Source organism: Gracilinanus agilis, chromosome 1 (genome assembly GCF_016433145.1).
Source record: "Gracilinanus agilis isolate LMUSP501 chromosome 1, AgileGrace, whole genome shotgun sequence".
NCBI lineage: Eukaryota > Metazoa > Chordata > Mammalia > Didelphimorphia > Didelphidae > Gracilinanus > Gracilinanus agilis.
In genome coordinates, this window is record NC_058130.1 from 641,782,801 (window position 1) to 641,798,434 (window position 15,634).

General features: G+C 38.4%; 1 protein-coding gene across 1 annotated transcript in view; it reads right to left on the reverse strand.

Annotated features, from left to right (window-relative positions):
- Nucleotides 1–15,634, reverse strand: part of NCALD (neurocalcin delta) — a 401,873-nt gene that overhangs the window by 22,974 nt on the left and 363,265 nt on the right. Inside the window, exon 2 of the mRNA XM_044668680.1 lies at nt 797–1,193. Coding sequence (XP_044524615.1) covers nt 797–1,174 — 378 coding nt within the window. The 5' untranslated portion in view covers nt 1,175–1,193. The remainder of the gene's footprint in view (nt 1–796; nt 1,194–15,634) is intronic.

Consider the following 15,634-nt stretch of genomic DNA (forward strand, 5'->3'; position numbering starts at 1 on the left):
CAGGGTCAGTCACAAAGCTAGGAAGTGTCTAAAGCCAGATTTGAATCCATGATCTCCCATCTCCAGTCCTGGCTCTCCATTCACTGAGCCAGTTAGCTGCCCCTCAATTGTCTTCTGAGGTCCTTTGCAGTCTGTCTTCTGACCTTACTGCTCAACCTGCTCTTTCCTAAGTTGTGAGTGATCTCTCAGTTGCCAAACTGATGATCTTTTCTCCATCCTCCTCTTTCTCAACATCTCTGCTACATTTAACACTGCTGGCTATCCCTCTCTTGCAAATACTTTCTTCTCTAGGCCTTTGGGATGCTCCTAAAACTCTTGCTAGATGGAGATACTTCAGAAGCTGATTGCCCCAGTCTCACTTTCTGGTATTTGCTGAAGCTCCCAGATACTTGGGAAAGGAATTTTACAAGAAGAATCTTTGTCTCCTCTGCTACTCTCCTCCTCCATTCCTCAAAATGAAAGGATCTTCCTCAAAACCTTCTGAACCTCCAACCTTTGTAGTTTTTTTTTCTCTTTTAGATTATAGACTTGGAAGGAACCTTAGAAGTCATTGAATCCAACCTTTCTACTTTATGAATGAGAAAACTGAAGCTCAGATAAGTTCAAGTAACTTGCACAGGGTCACATAGCTAGTTTAGTGTCTGAGGCAGAGTTTGAACCCAGATTTTCCTAACTCCAAGTCTAATACACTATTTATTGTTTCAAGATGCCTCTAATCTGGGGCATAAATTAGATTCTGGTGCTCCTGATGGTATCTGATTTCAAGAATTGAGGAAAACAGAGGAATAAAACTTACCTGAACAATCTCCAGCATTTCAGCCTTGCTGATGTATCCATTTCCATCCAGGTCATACATGCTAAAGGCCCATTTCAGCTTCTGCTCCAGTTTCCCTCTGGATGTTACACTCAAGGCAATAATGAATTCTCTAAAGTCTATTGTTCCATCTCCATTTGCATCAAAAGTGCGGAATACATGCTCTGCAAATTTGGAAGCGTCCCCATAAGGAAAAAAGTTCCCATAGATTTTCTTAAATTCCTCCATGGATAAATGACCACTTGGGCAGTCTCTCAAGAAGCCTTTATACCATTCCTGGATCTCATGCTCGGTAAAGTCTGTGCTTTCCAGCAAATCCTGCATCACCTCCGGGCGTAGTTTGCTGTTCTGTTTCCCCATCCTGGTGTCAGAGATTCAGCTACAAATGGAAAAAGGGAAAAATTAGGTTGTTATAACTATTTGTCAGTTGACATTAAGCTCAATTGACATTAAGCACCTACCATGAACCGAGCACTGTGGTAAGTGCTGGGCATACAAAGAAAGGCAAAAAAAAAATGTCCCTGAACTCAAGGAATTAATTTATTAAAGGAGACATTATGTACATAGCATGTTGTTCGGTCATTTTTTTAGGTTGTGTCTGACTCTTCATGACTCCATTTGGGGCTTTTGTAGCAAAAAAAAACAGTTTTATTTTCTTTGTTCTTCAACTTTATATATATTTATTTATAAAATAGATATTTATATATTTGTTTATAAAAACTAAATTTATTCAACTGTAGAAAATGAATGCTCCACCAAGCTGAGTATATGTGTATAAGGGATGCTCTTAGGTTAACAAAGAGGACCTTAAGTTAAATACTTAAACCACTTCATTCTCCAGTTCATTTTATAGATGACAAAACTGAGGCAAACAGGGTTAAGTGACTTGCCTGGGGTCACCAAGCTAGTAAGTATCTGAGGCCAGATTTGAACCCAGGAAGATGAGGCTTCCTGACTCCAGGCTTCATCTGCTTTGCCACATCACTACCTCGCACATTCTGCATGTACAAATAAGCTAAACTGGTTGATAATTAACAGAGAAGGGGAACTAACTAGCATTGAGAGAGATGGGGAAAGACTTCTTGTAGAAGGTGAGATTTTAGCTGGGGCTTGAAGGAAGCCAGCAAAGCCAGGAAGCAGAGCTGAGGTGGGAAGGCATTCCAGGCATGGACGAGAGCCAGAGAAAATGCCAGGAGTCAGGAGATGGAGTGTCTTGTTCAAGGAACAGAAGGTTATGTTAACATGTGAAAATTAACCAAAGCCTTGCCAAGAATTAGCTTTGGGATTCTCTTTGGGAACAGTGTGAAGAAAAAGAGCTATCAATGCAATAAAAAGATAGCCCTGGTCCATCAGTTTGCGAGAGTGAAGAACATTCGGGCCTCTCCTATCTAATCCAAGACTAGAAAAATGTGGCATAGAATAACACCTGTCACCTTCATTACTTGTTTATTAAAATTTCCAAATTAGGCAATTTTCAAATGTCATCTGAACATAATAAAGGAGGATAAGAGAGGGCCAAACAGAAATGATCTTTTTAAATGCCAGTTAACTAAATCAAGCCAAGAGAGATAATTGAAGTTGTTGAGTGAAAAAGTTGAAATGTTAAAGACTGGGCTTTGCAAAAGGGCAGATATGTTTTGTTAATTAAAATCACCTCTCACAGCTCGTGCCTATCAGATAAAGTCCAAACTCTTTAGCTTGGCATTCTGGGCCCTTTGCAACATACTTTTTGTTTAAAGGTTCCTAGTGTGATATCCACAGACATCGGAATTATCTGTGGAGAGAATCTTAAGGGGATTCATGAACTTGAATGGGAAAAAAGCTACCTTTATTTCAATACTGTTTCCCTTGCTATCCTATGAATTTTTATTTTATGCATTTAAAAGCATCATTCTGAGAAGGGGTCCTTAGTCTTCAGCAGACTATAAAAGGCATCCATGACCCCCAAAAGCTTATCCAGCTTTCCTTTTTGGCTTTATCTAATACTTTTTAGGTACTCCATGTCCAGTGAAACTAGATGACTGTTCGATGAACATGTCTCATATTTTTAGCTTTTATGTCTCTACCATACCTGGAATGGAGCAGGCAGCTAGGTGCAGTGGATAGAGTGCTCAGCCTTGAGTTGAGACTCATTTTCCTGAAATCAAATCTAGGTGACCCTGGGCAAGTCCCTTAACTTTGCCTCAGTTTACTCATTTGTAAAATAAGCTGGAGAAGGAAATGGCAAACCACTTCAATATCTTTGTCAAGAAAACTCTGAATGGGCTCACGAAGAGTCAGATACATCTGAAATGATGGAACAACAACAACAAGATACCTGGAATGTCCATCTCTGAGAGTTGCCCGTATCTGCCTTTTGAAATCCTAGCTGTCAGTCAGGTGTGGTAGGGGCAAACTTGTAATCCTTGGTACATTCTGAACCATATCAAGGTTAAAGCCAATCAGATGTCTGCACCAAGGCCAACACTAATATGACCAGCCTCCAGGAACTGAGGGTCACTAAGGCTGCCAAAGAGGGTCCAAACTGGCCCAAGTCAGAAAAATAGAGCACATTAGGGCTTTTGTAGAGGTCCATTTTGGGATGGAGATCATGTGTAGACCCTGTGCTTCCTGCCTAAGCAAAATAGAGACTCAGGCTTCAAAGGGGGGGGTCCTCTTTCTGGGAATAGTTTAATGCCACCTTCTTCTCCGTGAACCTTTCCCTCAGTCATCTTGACTTCACTGAAAAAATTCATTGTCTTTTTTTTCAGCTTCCATTCTGCTTAAACTGCTTGTAGTATTTCAAACTCTCATTTTCTATCACTCTCCCCTAAATTTTTATAATATTGATCTTTCCTGATTTTTCCTTTGTCTAAATGCTTTTTTGTTTCTTTTGGGGGAACCATCTTCCATACTCTATCCTCTAAGTGGGATTGTACCCTCATTGTTCAGATATCACTCTTAAAACCAGATGGCACAATGGATAGAATGCTGGACCTAGACTCATAAAGTTCTGAGTTCAAATCCAAACTCACATATGTACTAGCTGCGTGACCCTGGGAAAGTCACTTAAATTTATCTGTAAAATGGGGTAATAAAAGCACCTGCTTCCCAGGAATTGTTGTGAAGATCAGATAAGATAATATTTGTAATGTGCTTTGCAAAGCTTCAAGGAACACATACATGCTACCTAGTCCAACCTGTAACTGAATAAGAATCCTCTCTTCTTCATCCCTGTAAAGTTTTCATCTAACTTTGCCTTGACATAAGAAGCAAACTCATTCCTAACGGAGGCAGCCCATTCAACTCTGGGGAAATCCTAAGTGTTAACTGTTAGAGAGACAGTGTGGTGTAATGGAAAGAATGTAAGACCTAGAGTTGGGAGAGCTTATCTATAACAGGCACTCCCAGGAGGAGAGCATGCCAGGCATAATGGAATTACAAAGGCTAGAAAATTTGGGATATATTCAGAGAATAGTAGAGCATTAATTAGAAAATAGAAACTCCAATATTTCTAAATCTAACACAGACCAGCCACCACTTGGACATTAAAAACAAAAGAAAAGAAAAGAACAACTCTTGCCTTCTGTCTTAGAATTAATAGTATCAGTTCTAAGGCAGAAGAGCAGTAAAGGATAGGCATTTGGGGTAGTGACTTGCCCAGGGTCACACAGCTAAGAATTGTCTGAGACCACATTTGAACCCATGTCTTCTTGACTCTATTTACTCTATCTGCTGAGCCACCTAGTTGTCAAATATGCAGATGGAGCAATGCTGGGGTCTTACAAAGAGATTGTGGTAAGTCAAAACAAAGGACCAAATCTTTTAAGAAATATTAGAGATGAATTCAAATCAGTCCTCTGACATTCTACATTCAAGTTCAGGAAATCAAATTGCCGAATAGAGGTTGGCAAGGAAATTGCTAGACACAGTTCTTAAGTTAAAAGATCTACAGATTTTAGTGGACTGCAAGCTCCATGTGAATAGTAGCAGCCAAAAAAAGTTGAGACTATATGCTAGGTACATTTTAGGAAATGTTCGATGTTTGTAAAAGAGAGGTGATGGCCATAGGCCCACTGCTATTCATGTTAGCTCTGGGACTTAATTTTAGGATGTCTCCTTTTAGGGAACTAACAGCAATACAGACCAACCAGGATGGGGAGAAAGACTGATAACCATCCATTCATCATCATCATATCTACCATTTACATAGCACCTACCGATTATGCTAAGCACTTAAAAATTATTATTTCATTTGATTCTCACAATAATCCTGGGAGGGAGATGCTACTATTATCTCCATTTTTCAGAGGAGGAAACTGAGGAGGACAGAGGTTAGGTGACTTGCCCAGAGTTATAACAGCTAGTAAATATCTGAAGCTGGATTTGAACTCGGGTTTGAACTCTATCCCCTGTGCTATGTAGCTGCCTCAAATGGGAACATTAGTTGAAGAAAGTGGGCATTTTTGTCTTGGAGAAGGCAGAGGATATGATAACCGTCTATAAGACTTGAAGGATCACTGAAGTGGGATTAGATTTGTTCTGTTCCATCCCAAAGAACTGAACAAGAAACAAGGGGTGAACGTTTGAGAGAGAGAGCTACAGACTCGATTTCAGGAAAAATTCTCTTGCAATTTAGAGCCGCTAAAAACAGGGACTTGGTTGGACTGTCTCATGAGGGAGTGGGGTCCCTCTCAATGGAGGTCTTCAGAGGATGGCTAACCACTTGTTGGAATGCTGTGGAATGGATTTTTTTTAGCTGAAAGTTGAAATAAATATATAGAACAGCTAGGTAGTACAATGGATAGAATGCTGAGCCTGAAGTCAGGAAGATTCATCTTCTTGGGTTCAAATCTGGCCTCAGACATTTACTAGCTGTGTGACCCTGGGCAAGTCATATAACTCTAATTTGCCTCAGTCTCCTGACCTATAAAATGAATTGGAGAAGGAAATGGCAAACCACTCTAGCATCTTTGCCAAGAAAACCCTAAGTGGGGTCATGAAGAGTTGGACACAACTGAAAAGACTGAATACTAAAATAGATGGCATCTGAGGTCTTTTGTATTGCTGAGATTCTGTGATTTGGGAACCTTATACTGCCTTTCTTCTCCATTTGAGCTAAACATGTGTTTATTTGTTTTTCTTAGAATTTTAAAACTGTGTTCCAGTGGCATGTTAGCTAGAGCAGGAAATCCACACCCAGAAATACATAGCAGACAGATTAAGAGAACATGAAATTATTTATAGAATATTAAAGTAATTTTGAGTTTGCCTTTGGGAAATACTTTAGAATATAGTTCTTCTCCCCCGTCTCCCTGCCTTTTTCAATTGATACATCAGAATTACATTTTTAAAAAATGCAAATTACTATGTGCCCCATTCTCGATAAGAAGTGCCATTTTAATATCTAAGTCTTCTGCCTCGGAGGAAGATATGATTAGGCTGTCCTGGAAACGTAAAACTCCAGTCCTCTCAAACTGAGTGTAGCTCATTTAGAAAGTGGTTCTCCTTTATGAACAATTTCCACGCTGCTATCCAATTTCCCCATCATTTTGGCTAAGCCCCTCACTTTGATTGAACTGTGTGGAGCTATTTCTTGAAAAAGAGAAATTAAAAAGTGTTTTTTGAATTCATTAGCACAGGAAGACCCTAACAGAAACAAGACTGAAGAGCATGGAACATATGACTTGGGAAGTGAATGTTTGTGATTAGTTCTAGAATGTGTTTCAGGCTAGAATTGCACACATTTTTCTAACTTAAGTGAAGCATCTGGACTTTATCAGATTATGACAAAAATCTCTATGGGGATATAATCTAGTCTTCCCTCCTCCATCCTATTTTTTTCTAAGTTAGAGTAATGCCCAACAGAGTCTTTTTTTATTTGGGAGATATGGGTTTCTGTCTCCTAAACCTAGTGTATGGAGGTCTTAAAAGGTTCTCCCTAAAGATTTCATAAAAGTATACCCTTTCCTCCCCCCTTTTCCTTCACCCCTGAAAGAACTCCAGGTTTGGATGATAAGCCACAGAGAGAAACTGTTTAGGGTCAGGCTCTAGGACTGAGGGGTAGCTAGATGGCACAGTGGATATAACATGAGCATTAGAGTCAGGAATACTCATCTTTCTGAGTTCAAATCTGGCCTCAGATGCTTACTAGGTGAATTAAGCTGGGCAAATCATTTTACCTTGTTTGCCTCAGTTTCCTCATCTGTAAAATGAGCTGGAGAAGGAAATGGCAAACCAGTCCAGTTTTTTTTTTTTGCCAAGAAAACCCCATATAGGGCTGTGGAGAATAAGTCACGACTGAAAACAACTTAAAAAACCAACCTAGGGTTGAACTTAGTCCATATGAGTCCAAACACTTTGGGGGACTCTGGGTCAAGGGTTAGAGAAGCACAGAGCTATCGCAGATAGCAAGACTTGAGAAATCAAGCCCTTCATTTTACAGGGGACGGCCAGTTAGCATAGTAGATACAGTGTAGAACTTGAAATCAAGGAGACCTGAGTTCAAATTCTGTATCAGATATGAACTATCCATGTGACTATGGGCAAGCCACTTACACCTGTCTCAGTCTCCTCATCTGCAAAATGGGAATAATAATAGTACCTATAGTGTCATTGTGAAGATTAAATTATACATGTGTATATGTAAATATATCTGTACACACATGTACACATACACACATATACAGTGGTAACTTGTTTTAAAATATGTTCCAAACCTGTTCACTGAAGCTGAAAATCACAACTAATACTGAACCCTATTATTCTATCAGTTTTTCTTATATGAACATACCTAGGCATTCAGTGACTTTTCTTAGGCTTATCAGAGCTATCAGCATCACAACTCTTCTACTTTGGGGTCATTATTAATTACCAAGTGATGTTAATGAAACAAAGAGCAGCACCATCCTGACACAGACATAACTTGTTACAAGGGAGAACTCCGGACAAGACTAATGTGGGGGCTGATGTTTGGTGCAAAACAATGATTCACAATGAACCAGTCTCAGAGTGAGAATGAGTGTGATCAGACGAACTGTCGCCAAACTTTCTGTTGCTTGAGAGAAAGGCGTGATGTCAGTGTGTAATTAAGAAATTTTATGTTATGTACATTTCTACCTTTAGTTTTTTCAATTCCCAGTTGCACATACCTGAATTCACATGTGTTGAATTTGCATAAACCGAGGTCCTATTGTATCTGTCATATGTGGCAGCAAATTACTTTGCTATATTATCAATGTATACACATAAATAGGTCGTTCTCTTTCAATGGTTTTGTAAGCTTTGATGTGCTTTGTAAATGTTAATTTTCCTATTACTTACATGTTAGTATTTTTATATTTACATGCTAATTATTATTAAAGTTGAGGATCTTGCTCATGGTCACAAATCATGGGAAAACTGAGATTCAAAACAAATTCTTTGATTGCAAGTGTTGTCCCGAGAAAGCCTTCTCTGATTCCCGCGGCTCAAAGTAATAGCTCTCCTAAGAACTCTTGTTACATGTTGCTTAATGTTTCTGCATACTTATATTGTTTCACATTACAGTTGTTTGCCTGTCTTTCCTTTTCTAAGATATTATATGTTAGAAGCACCTACCTCTAGCCTAATGCCTTTTAAATTAAAAAAAATTAATTAAAATTTTTTTTGAATATTTTATTTTTCCATGGTTACATGACTCCACCCCCCCCCCCAAGCCAACAATCAATTCCACTGGGTTATATATGTATTATCACTCAATACCTATTTCCATAGTAATCATTTTTGTAATGATCTTTTAAAAACCAAAACTCCACATCCAATACCCATATAAACAAGTGAAAAAAATCAAATGTTTTTCTTCTGTGTTTCTACTCCCACAGTCCTTTCTCTGGATATGGATAGCTTTTCTTCTCATAAGTCCCTCAGGATTGTCCTGGATCATTACATTGCTATAAGTAGCAAAGTCAATTACATTTGATCGTCCCACAATTTTTCAGTCTCTGTGTACAATGTTCTCCTGGTTCTGCTCATTTCACTCTGCATCAGTTTGTGGATAGCCAACTATCTTTTTATACAAAGATACTCGCATCACTGCCAGGCATTGAAGGTTGGAGAGAACATGGAAGTTATCTAGTGCAACTTCTTTCATTTTACAGCTAAGGAAGCTGAGATTCACAGATATTAAGTGACTTGCCCAAGGTCACACAAGTAGCGGAGGCAGAATATAATAAAACAGTTATTGCATCAATAGATTGGAGGGGTCGGTTTTGCAAAATATATTTCCATGAGATCTATGAAATGCTATAGCCAAACTCCCCCCCAAGACTTCATTCTGAAAAAAAAGTCACCAGTGACAAAAAAGGAAGAAGGGAACTGACTGGAAGAGGTCTATAGAGAGAAAAGTTCAATGCATTTCATAGAATCAGTAGGGACTTCAGACACTATCTAGTCAAATTTATTGCTAAATATTTTAATATACTGCAAAGAACTTAAAACACTATATAAATGCTAGCTATTGCTATTGTTTTATTATTGCTTAATATAATGTTATATCAAGCAATATTATTATATTATTATATATTATAATATTATTGCTTAATATAATATTATCCTCATTACAAAATGAGCTGGAGAAGGACATGAAACTACTCCAGTATCTCTGTTAAGAAGATCCCAAATGGGGTAACAAAGGGTTGGACAGGACCAAATAACAAAAAGGTTCTTACAAAGGGGAGTCATGGTTAAATAGGGGAGTGATTGGTCATGGCTAAGCTTGTCCTTGAAAAATATTAATTTGGCAATTGTGTAGAGGTTGGAACAGAAAAGGGAAATAGTGGCTGTAGGAAGACCAATCAAGAGACTACTGTAATAGCCTAGACAGTGGTTCCCAAACTTTTTTGGCCTACTGCCCCCTTTCCAGGAAAAATATTACTTAGCACCCCCTGGAAATTATGAAACTATTTATTGAACTTAGAATAGAATGTAATACAAAAAAAGTGGCCATTCCCGCCTCCTTGGATCACTGCAGCACCCACAAGGGGGCGGTAGCGCCCACTTTGGGAATCACTGGCCTAGAAGCTAGAATCAATAAGATTTGGCAACATATTGGATATGGGTGAGTGTGGAGTGAGAAGGAACATTCGTGGATGGCTCCTAGAATGCAAACATGGTTCCCTAGAAGTATGGTTGTGCTCTCACTAAAAACATGGAAATTAAGAGAATGGGAAGGTTTAGGTGGAAAGATAATCAGTTAAGTTTTAGATATACTGAACTTGAGATGTATATAGAATTTATAGGTAGGAAGGGTCAGTAAGCCATTGAGGATTTAGGAACGGTGCTCAAGAAAGGGAATAAAGGTTAAATGTGTGGATTTGGGAATCATCTGCACAGAGATCATAGTAGAAACCTTAGGGTCTTAGGGTAACACTAAGAAAAAGAATGTAGAGAGAGAAGAGAAGAAGTCCAAGAGAAGGGCCCTAGGAAACATCCCTGCTCAGTGGATGGGACATGGATAGTGTTTCTGAAAAGACCATCCTCACAGGCAGATGGTGAAAAACAACAGAGCAGTATCACCAATAATCCAATAATCGGGGAAGACAAAGTATCTAGAAGGAGTAGGGAGGCAAATAGGGTTAAATATTGCAGAGAGATCAAGAAGTACAAGGGTAAAAAAAAGATTTTAGATTCATAATAAAAAGATCTCTGTTGGCACCAGATTTGGCTAGTTAGCTAGAATTTATTAAATGCATACTATCTGCTGGGCAGTATGCTAGGTGATGGGGTTACAAAGAAAGGTAAAAGAGCGCTAGCTTTCAAGGAGCTATTTAAAGTGTCAAGTGGTGGAGACAGAAACAAGAATGGAAAAGGATGGAGAAATAAGGAGCAGGTGAAAAGGGAGATGAAAGGAGCATAAGCAACTATTTTTTTAGGAATTTAGCTATAAAAGGCAGGATACACACACACACACACACACACACACACACATATATATATATATATATATATATATATATATAAAACAATAACTGAAGGGGATAGTAGGATCAACAGAATTGAAATGAATTGAAATGAAGTGCTCAAGGCATTTCCTAGCTGTGTAACTCTACCCCAACTGCCTAAACCTTACATGCTCTTCTGCCTTGGAACTGATATTTAGTATTGATTCTAAGACAAAAATTAAGTACTTAAAAATAAAAACATAAAAGAGTCTGTTCCCCATCCCTGGAGTGTTCTTCCTACTCATCTAAAATTCCTGGCTTCCTTTAGTTCTAATTAAAATCCCATTTTCTACTGAAAGCTTTTCCTGATCTTCCTTAACTGGCACCTTTCCTCTGCTGATCATCTTCAACTTGTTTATATGTAGTTTATTGCATGTTGTGTCCTCCATTGGACTATGAGCTCCTTGAGAACAAGGACTGTCTTCTGTCTTTCTTTGTAACTCCAGGACTTAGCCTAGTGTTGAAAAATTATAAGTACCTAATAAGTGCTTTGCTGATTTGATAGGAAAGATTTTTCCAAGTCATTAACAATAAGAAAATTGTAAATCAAAACAACTCTGAGACTTCATCTCACAGCAGCAAATTTTCAGAGGTGACAAAGGAGAGAAAGGTCAGTGCTAGAATATTTGTAAAAAGACCAGCCCTCTAAAACGTTGCTAATATAGCTGTGATTAGCCAAACTATTCTGGAAAGAAATTTGCAATCATGTTAAGAAAATGATCAAAATGTCCTTTGACCCAGAGATCCCATTGCTAGGTATAGATTCCAAGGAAGTTAAAGAGAACATTCTCATATTCACCAAAACATTTATAATGGCACTTTTTTAGTTTTAAAGAAATGAAAACAAATGAGATACCCATCAACCGAGGAATAACTTAGGAGACTGGATAGGAACTGAACCTATGATTTCATTGGCATATGGTCAAGAAGCTTCATCTACCATGCAGGTTGCCTAGAGCACTGAAAAGTTACATGAATTAGTACTGAGTTGAGCAATTAGTATATAACCAAGGTGGGACTTGAATCCAGGTCTTTCTGACTTTAAGGCCAGTTCTCAATTCACTACACTAAGGTGACTCTCTCTAAACAAACTGGGACAAACATAGCAGCATATTATTGTGCTAATAACAAAAAATGCACATACTAAGGAGTGTGGGAAGAATTTTATAAACTGATGAAAAAAGAAGTAAGCAGAACCAGGAAAACAATATGTACAATGAATTAAAACAATGTAAATGGAAAGAAAAACAATAACAAAAACCAAAACTGCATAGTGTGGAATATAAAGAATATATATATATATACATATATATATACATATATATTTATATATACACATATATGTATACACACATATATAACACAAATAAATAATATAAATATAAACTTAACCTCAGAGAAGAGATTAGAAAATGCACCTTGTTCCCTTTGTTCTATGGAGGTGAAGGATTATGGTTACAGAATATTGTATATACTTTTAGATTCAGTTGATATATAGCTTATTTTTTGTCAAACGAATTTTTTAGAATTTCTTTGATTTAAAATCTGGCTTCCTGGGGAGTGGAAGATGAAGAATACATTTAAACATTTCTGTTTGTGAGCAGACCTGTGATTTCATTGTAGAAAGCTCCCTTTGAGGAAATTTGACTATCAATCTCTCTGCAACTTAAGAGTCTTGGAAAGTTGTCTGGCAGCATTAGAAGCTTAACTGACTTGTCCAGAGTTATATAGACTCTGTGGCAAAAGAAAAACTTGAACTAGGTCTTCCTGACTCAGAGAACAGTTTTCCATTAACTACATCATTTAAGCCTCCTCATTTAGAGACAAAGTTAAGGTTAAAAAAGCATTAATAAAGGCAGCTGGGTAGCTCAGTGGAGTGAGAGTCAGGCCTAGAGACAGGAGGTCCTAGGTTCAAATCCGGCCTCAGCCACTTCCCAGCTGTGTGACCCTGGGCAAGTCACTTGACCCCCATTGCCCACCCTTACCAATCTTCCACCTATGAGACAATACACCGAAGTACAAGGGTTTAAAAAAAAGCATTAATAAATTATTTTTATAGGAAAATGAAAATCAGGAGGAGAAGGGGTGTGATAAAAGGATTCTTGAAGGAGAGGATTGGGGAGAGGAGTAAGGAGATGAAAAGAGTTAACAGTGGCAAAAAGCCCACTACACATTTACGACTATCACATCTGATGACAATGAAAGACAACCATGCTAACATGCCAAAGGACAACCATTAATCCCTTCTTTTTTCTAACACCATACCCTACTCTTTGGAGGCATCAAAAATGCCCAGAGAAATCTGAGAACACTCAGTAGATTAAAGCCTGTAGACAAGGAAGCTATTCCCTTGGGTTGCTAGTAAGGGTGAATGCTACCAGAATTCTCTCAGGCATTATGGACAAAATGTGCCACTCGGAAAACCACACAGAACCCGAATGTCCTGAGCAATTATAATAATGATAGTGTATCTAACTATTAAGAAACAGTAAATAGGAGAGCACTGACAATTGGAAACTATATTCTAGGCAAGACGTTCTAATTATTTAAATTAACTTACTTAGTTTAATTATTGAAAATGGCTGGCTATTTGAATATCCAGAGGCAAGAAAAGTATATATAATGCTTTAGTGTATGTGTGTATGTGTATACACAGATATATATATATATATATATATATATATATATATATTCTTTTCCCTAGAGAGTCAGATACATAATTATGCATGTATAAATGTAAAGACAAGATAGTTAGGTGGTGCAGTGGATAAAGTGCCAGGATTGGAGTCAGGAAGAGATGAGTTCAAATTTGACCTCAAACATATACTATCTGTATGATCCTGGAAAAGTCATTTAACCCTCCGTTTCTTCATCTGTAAAATGAGCTGGAGAAGGGCATAGCAAACCACTCCAGGATCTTTCTTAGAAGACCCCAAATGGGGTCAAGAAGAGTTGGTCAAGACTGAAACAACTCAACAACAACAAAATGTAAACATATATGCATGTCTATTTAATGTAGTATTAACTAGTGCCATACAGGTTTGTATCACTCCTGTTACTTCTAGGATCAAACAGAAACTCCTGTTTCTTTTATAGGGCAGCTAGGTGGCTCAGTGGAGAGAGTACCAGGCCTAAATATAGGAATTCCTGGGTTCAAATCTGCCCTCAAACATTTCCTTGCTGTGTGACCTTGGACAAGTCACATAACCCTAATTGCCTAGCCCTTATCACTCTTCTCCCTTGGAGCTAGTGTTTAGTATCAATTCTAAGTCAGAAGGCAAGGGTTTAAAAAATAAGCCTTTTACAACCTTACTTCAACCTACACTTCCAGTCTGAATTATAGTTTCCTCTCTTTTACATACTCTATGGTACAGCTGAACAATCCTTCTTACTGTCTTCACAAAACTCCTCCTCATGTTGTACAGGCTGCCTTTCCCCATACAGCTCCCCTGCCTCAACACCTGGAAGGCACTCCTTCCTCATTTCTACCCCCTAAGAACTCCTAGTTCCCTTTAAACTTCAGCTCAAATATCATCTCCTGTTTGTTGTTTAGCTATTTCAGTTGTGTCCAACTCTTTGTGAGCCTCTTTGGGGTTTTCTTGGTAAAAATACTGGTGTGGTTTGTCATTTCCTTCTCCATCATCTTATCTCCTACATGAGGTCTTTCCTGATCTCTCCAACTGCGCTTTGTTTTCCCACCCCTCCCCTCACCACAAAAAGAAAAAAATGCCTTGTATTTATTTTGTGCTTGATAGAATGTCAGCTCCCTGAGAAGCCTGGGTTGTTTTTTGTTTTTTGTTTTTTGTTTTTAATCTCCAATACCAAGCACAGTGCCTATCGCCCAATGGGAGCTTAATAACTGCTTATTGTTGGATTGATTGATTGATTTCTAACTAGCTCTGTCCTTCAAGACAGGTACCATAGAGCAGTAGCTAGAGAACTGGTCTCAGAATCAGGAAGAATTAGGTACAAGTCTCTTCTTATTCACACCAGCCATGTAACCTTGAACAAGTTATCTAGTGTCTTAGTGAGGTTGGTGATGACTGGAAGTTTTGGAGCAGGAGCTGACCTATACTGGAGGAAGGTATTAATTCTTCCTATATACCAACGAAATTGCAAATAGAGTTCCACACACACAAAAAAGAAAAAAAAATCCCTGAAAAGTTTGGGTAAAATGAGTCGTATTTACAATGCACTTGAGGCAGTTCTTCATTGAAAGGAAATTTGCATGAATTCATTTGCAGAGTGAATTTTTGTACACCAGTTTATACTGGAATTTCAGAACATGAACTACACTGATCCTATGACACCTCATTACAGAGCAGATTACTCAGAGATCGGCATTGCAGACTTTCCCCAACTCATTGTGGGTCAAATAGAATCTTCCTAGTATTCAACTATAAATTCAAAAATTGACCACAGATGCAAAAAGAAAAAAATATCCATTCCCAAACAAGATGAAAAACACAACAAGCCAACCATGACCAAAAATCTAAAATATTTAGTAATTTTCCAGTTTATAAAGAATGAGAAAATGAAACAGCAGCCCAGAGTGACCCCTTAAGGATGGGAAAAATCAGAGGCTTGACAAGCCACAGGAATGCTTTCTTTTCTTTCCTCCTTCCCTCCTTCCTTCCTTTTTCACTTCTCTCTTTATTCCCTCCCTCTTTCTCTCCCTCTCCTTTCCTCCTTCCTTCCTTCCTTCCTTCCTTCCTCATTTCTTTCTTTATTCCCTCCCTCCTCTCGCTCTCCTTCCTTCCTTCTCTCCCTCTCCTTTCTCCCTTCCTTCCTTCCTTCTCTCCCTCTCCTTTCTCTCTTCCTTCTCTCCCTCTCCTTTCTCCCTCCCTCCCTCCCTTCCTTC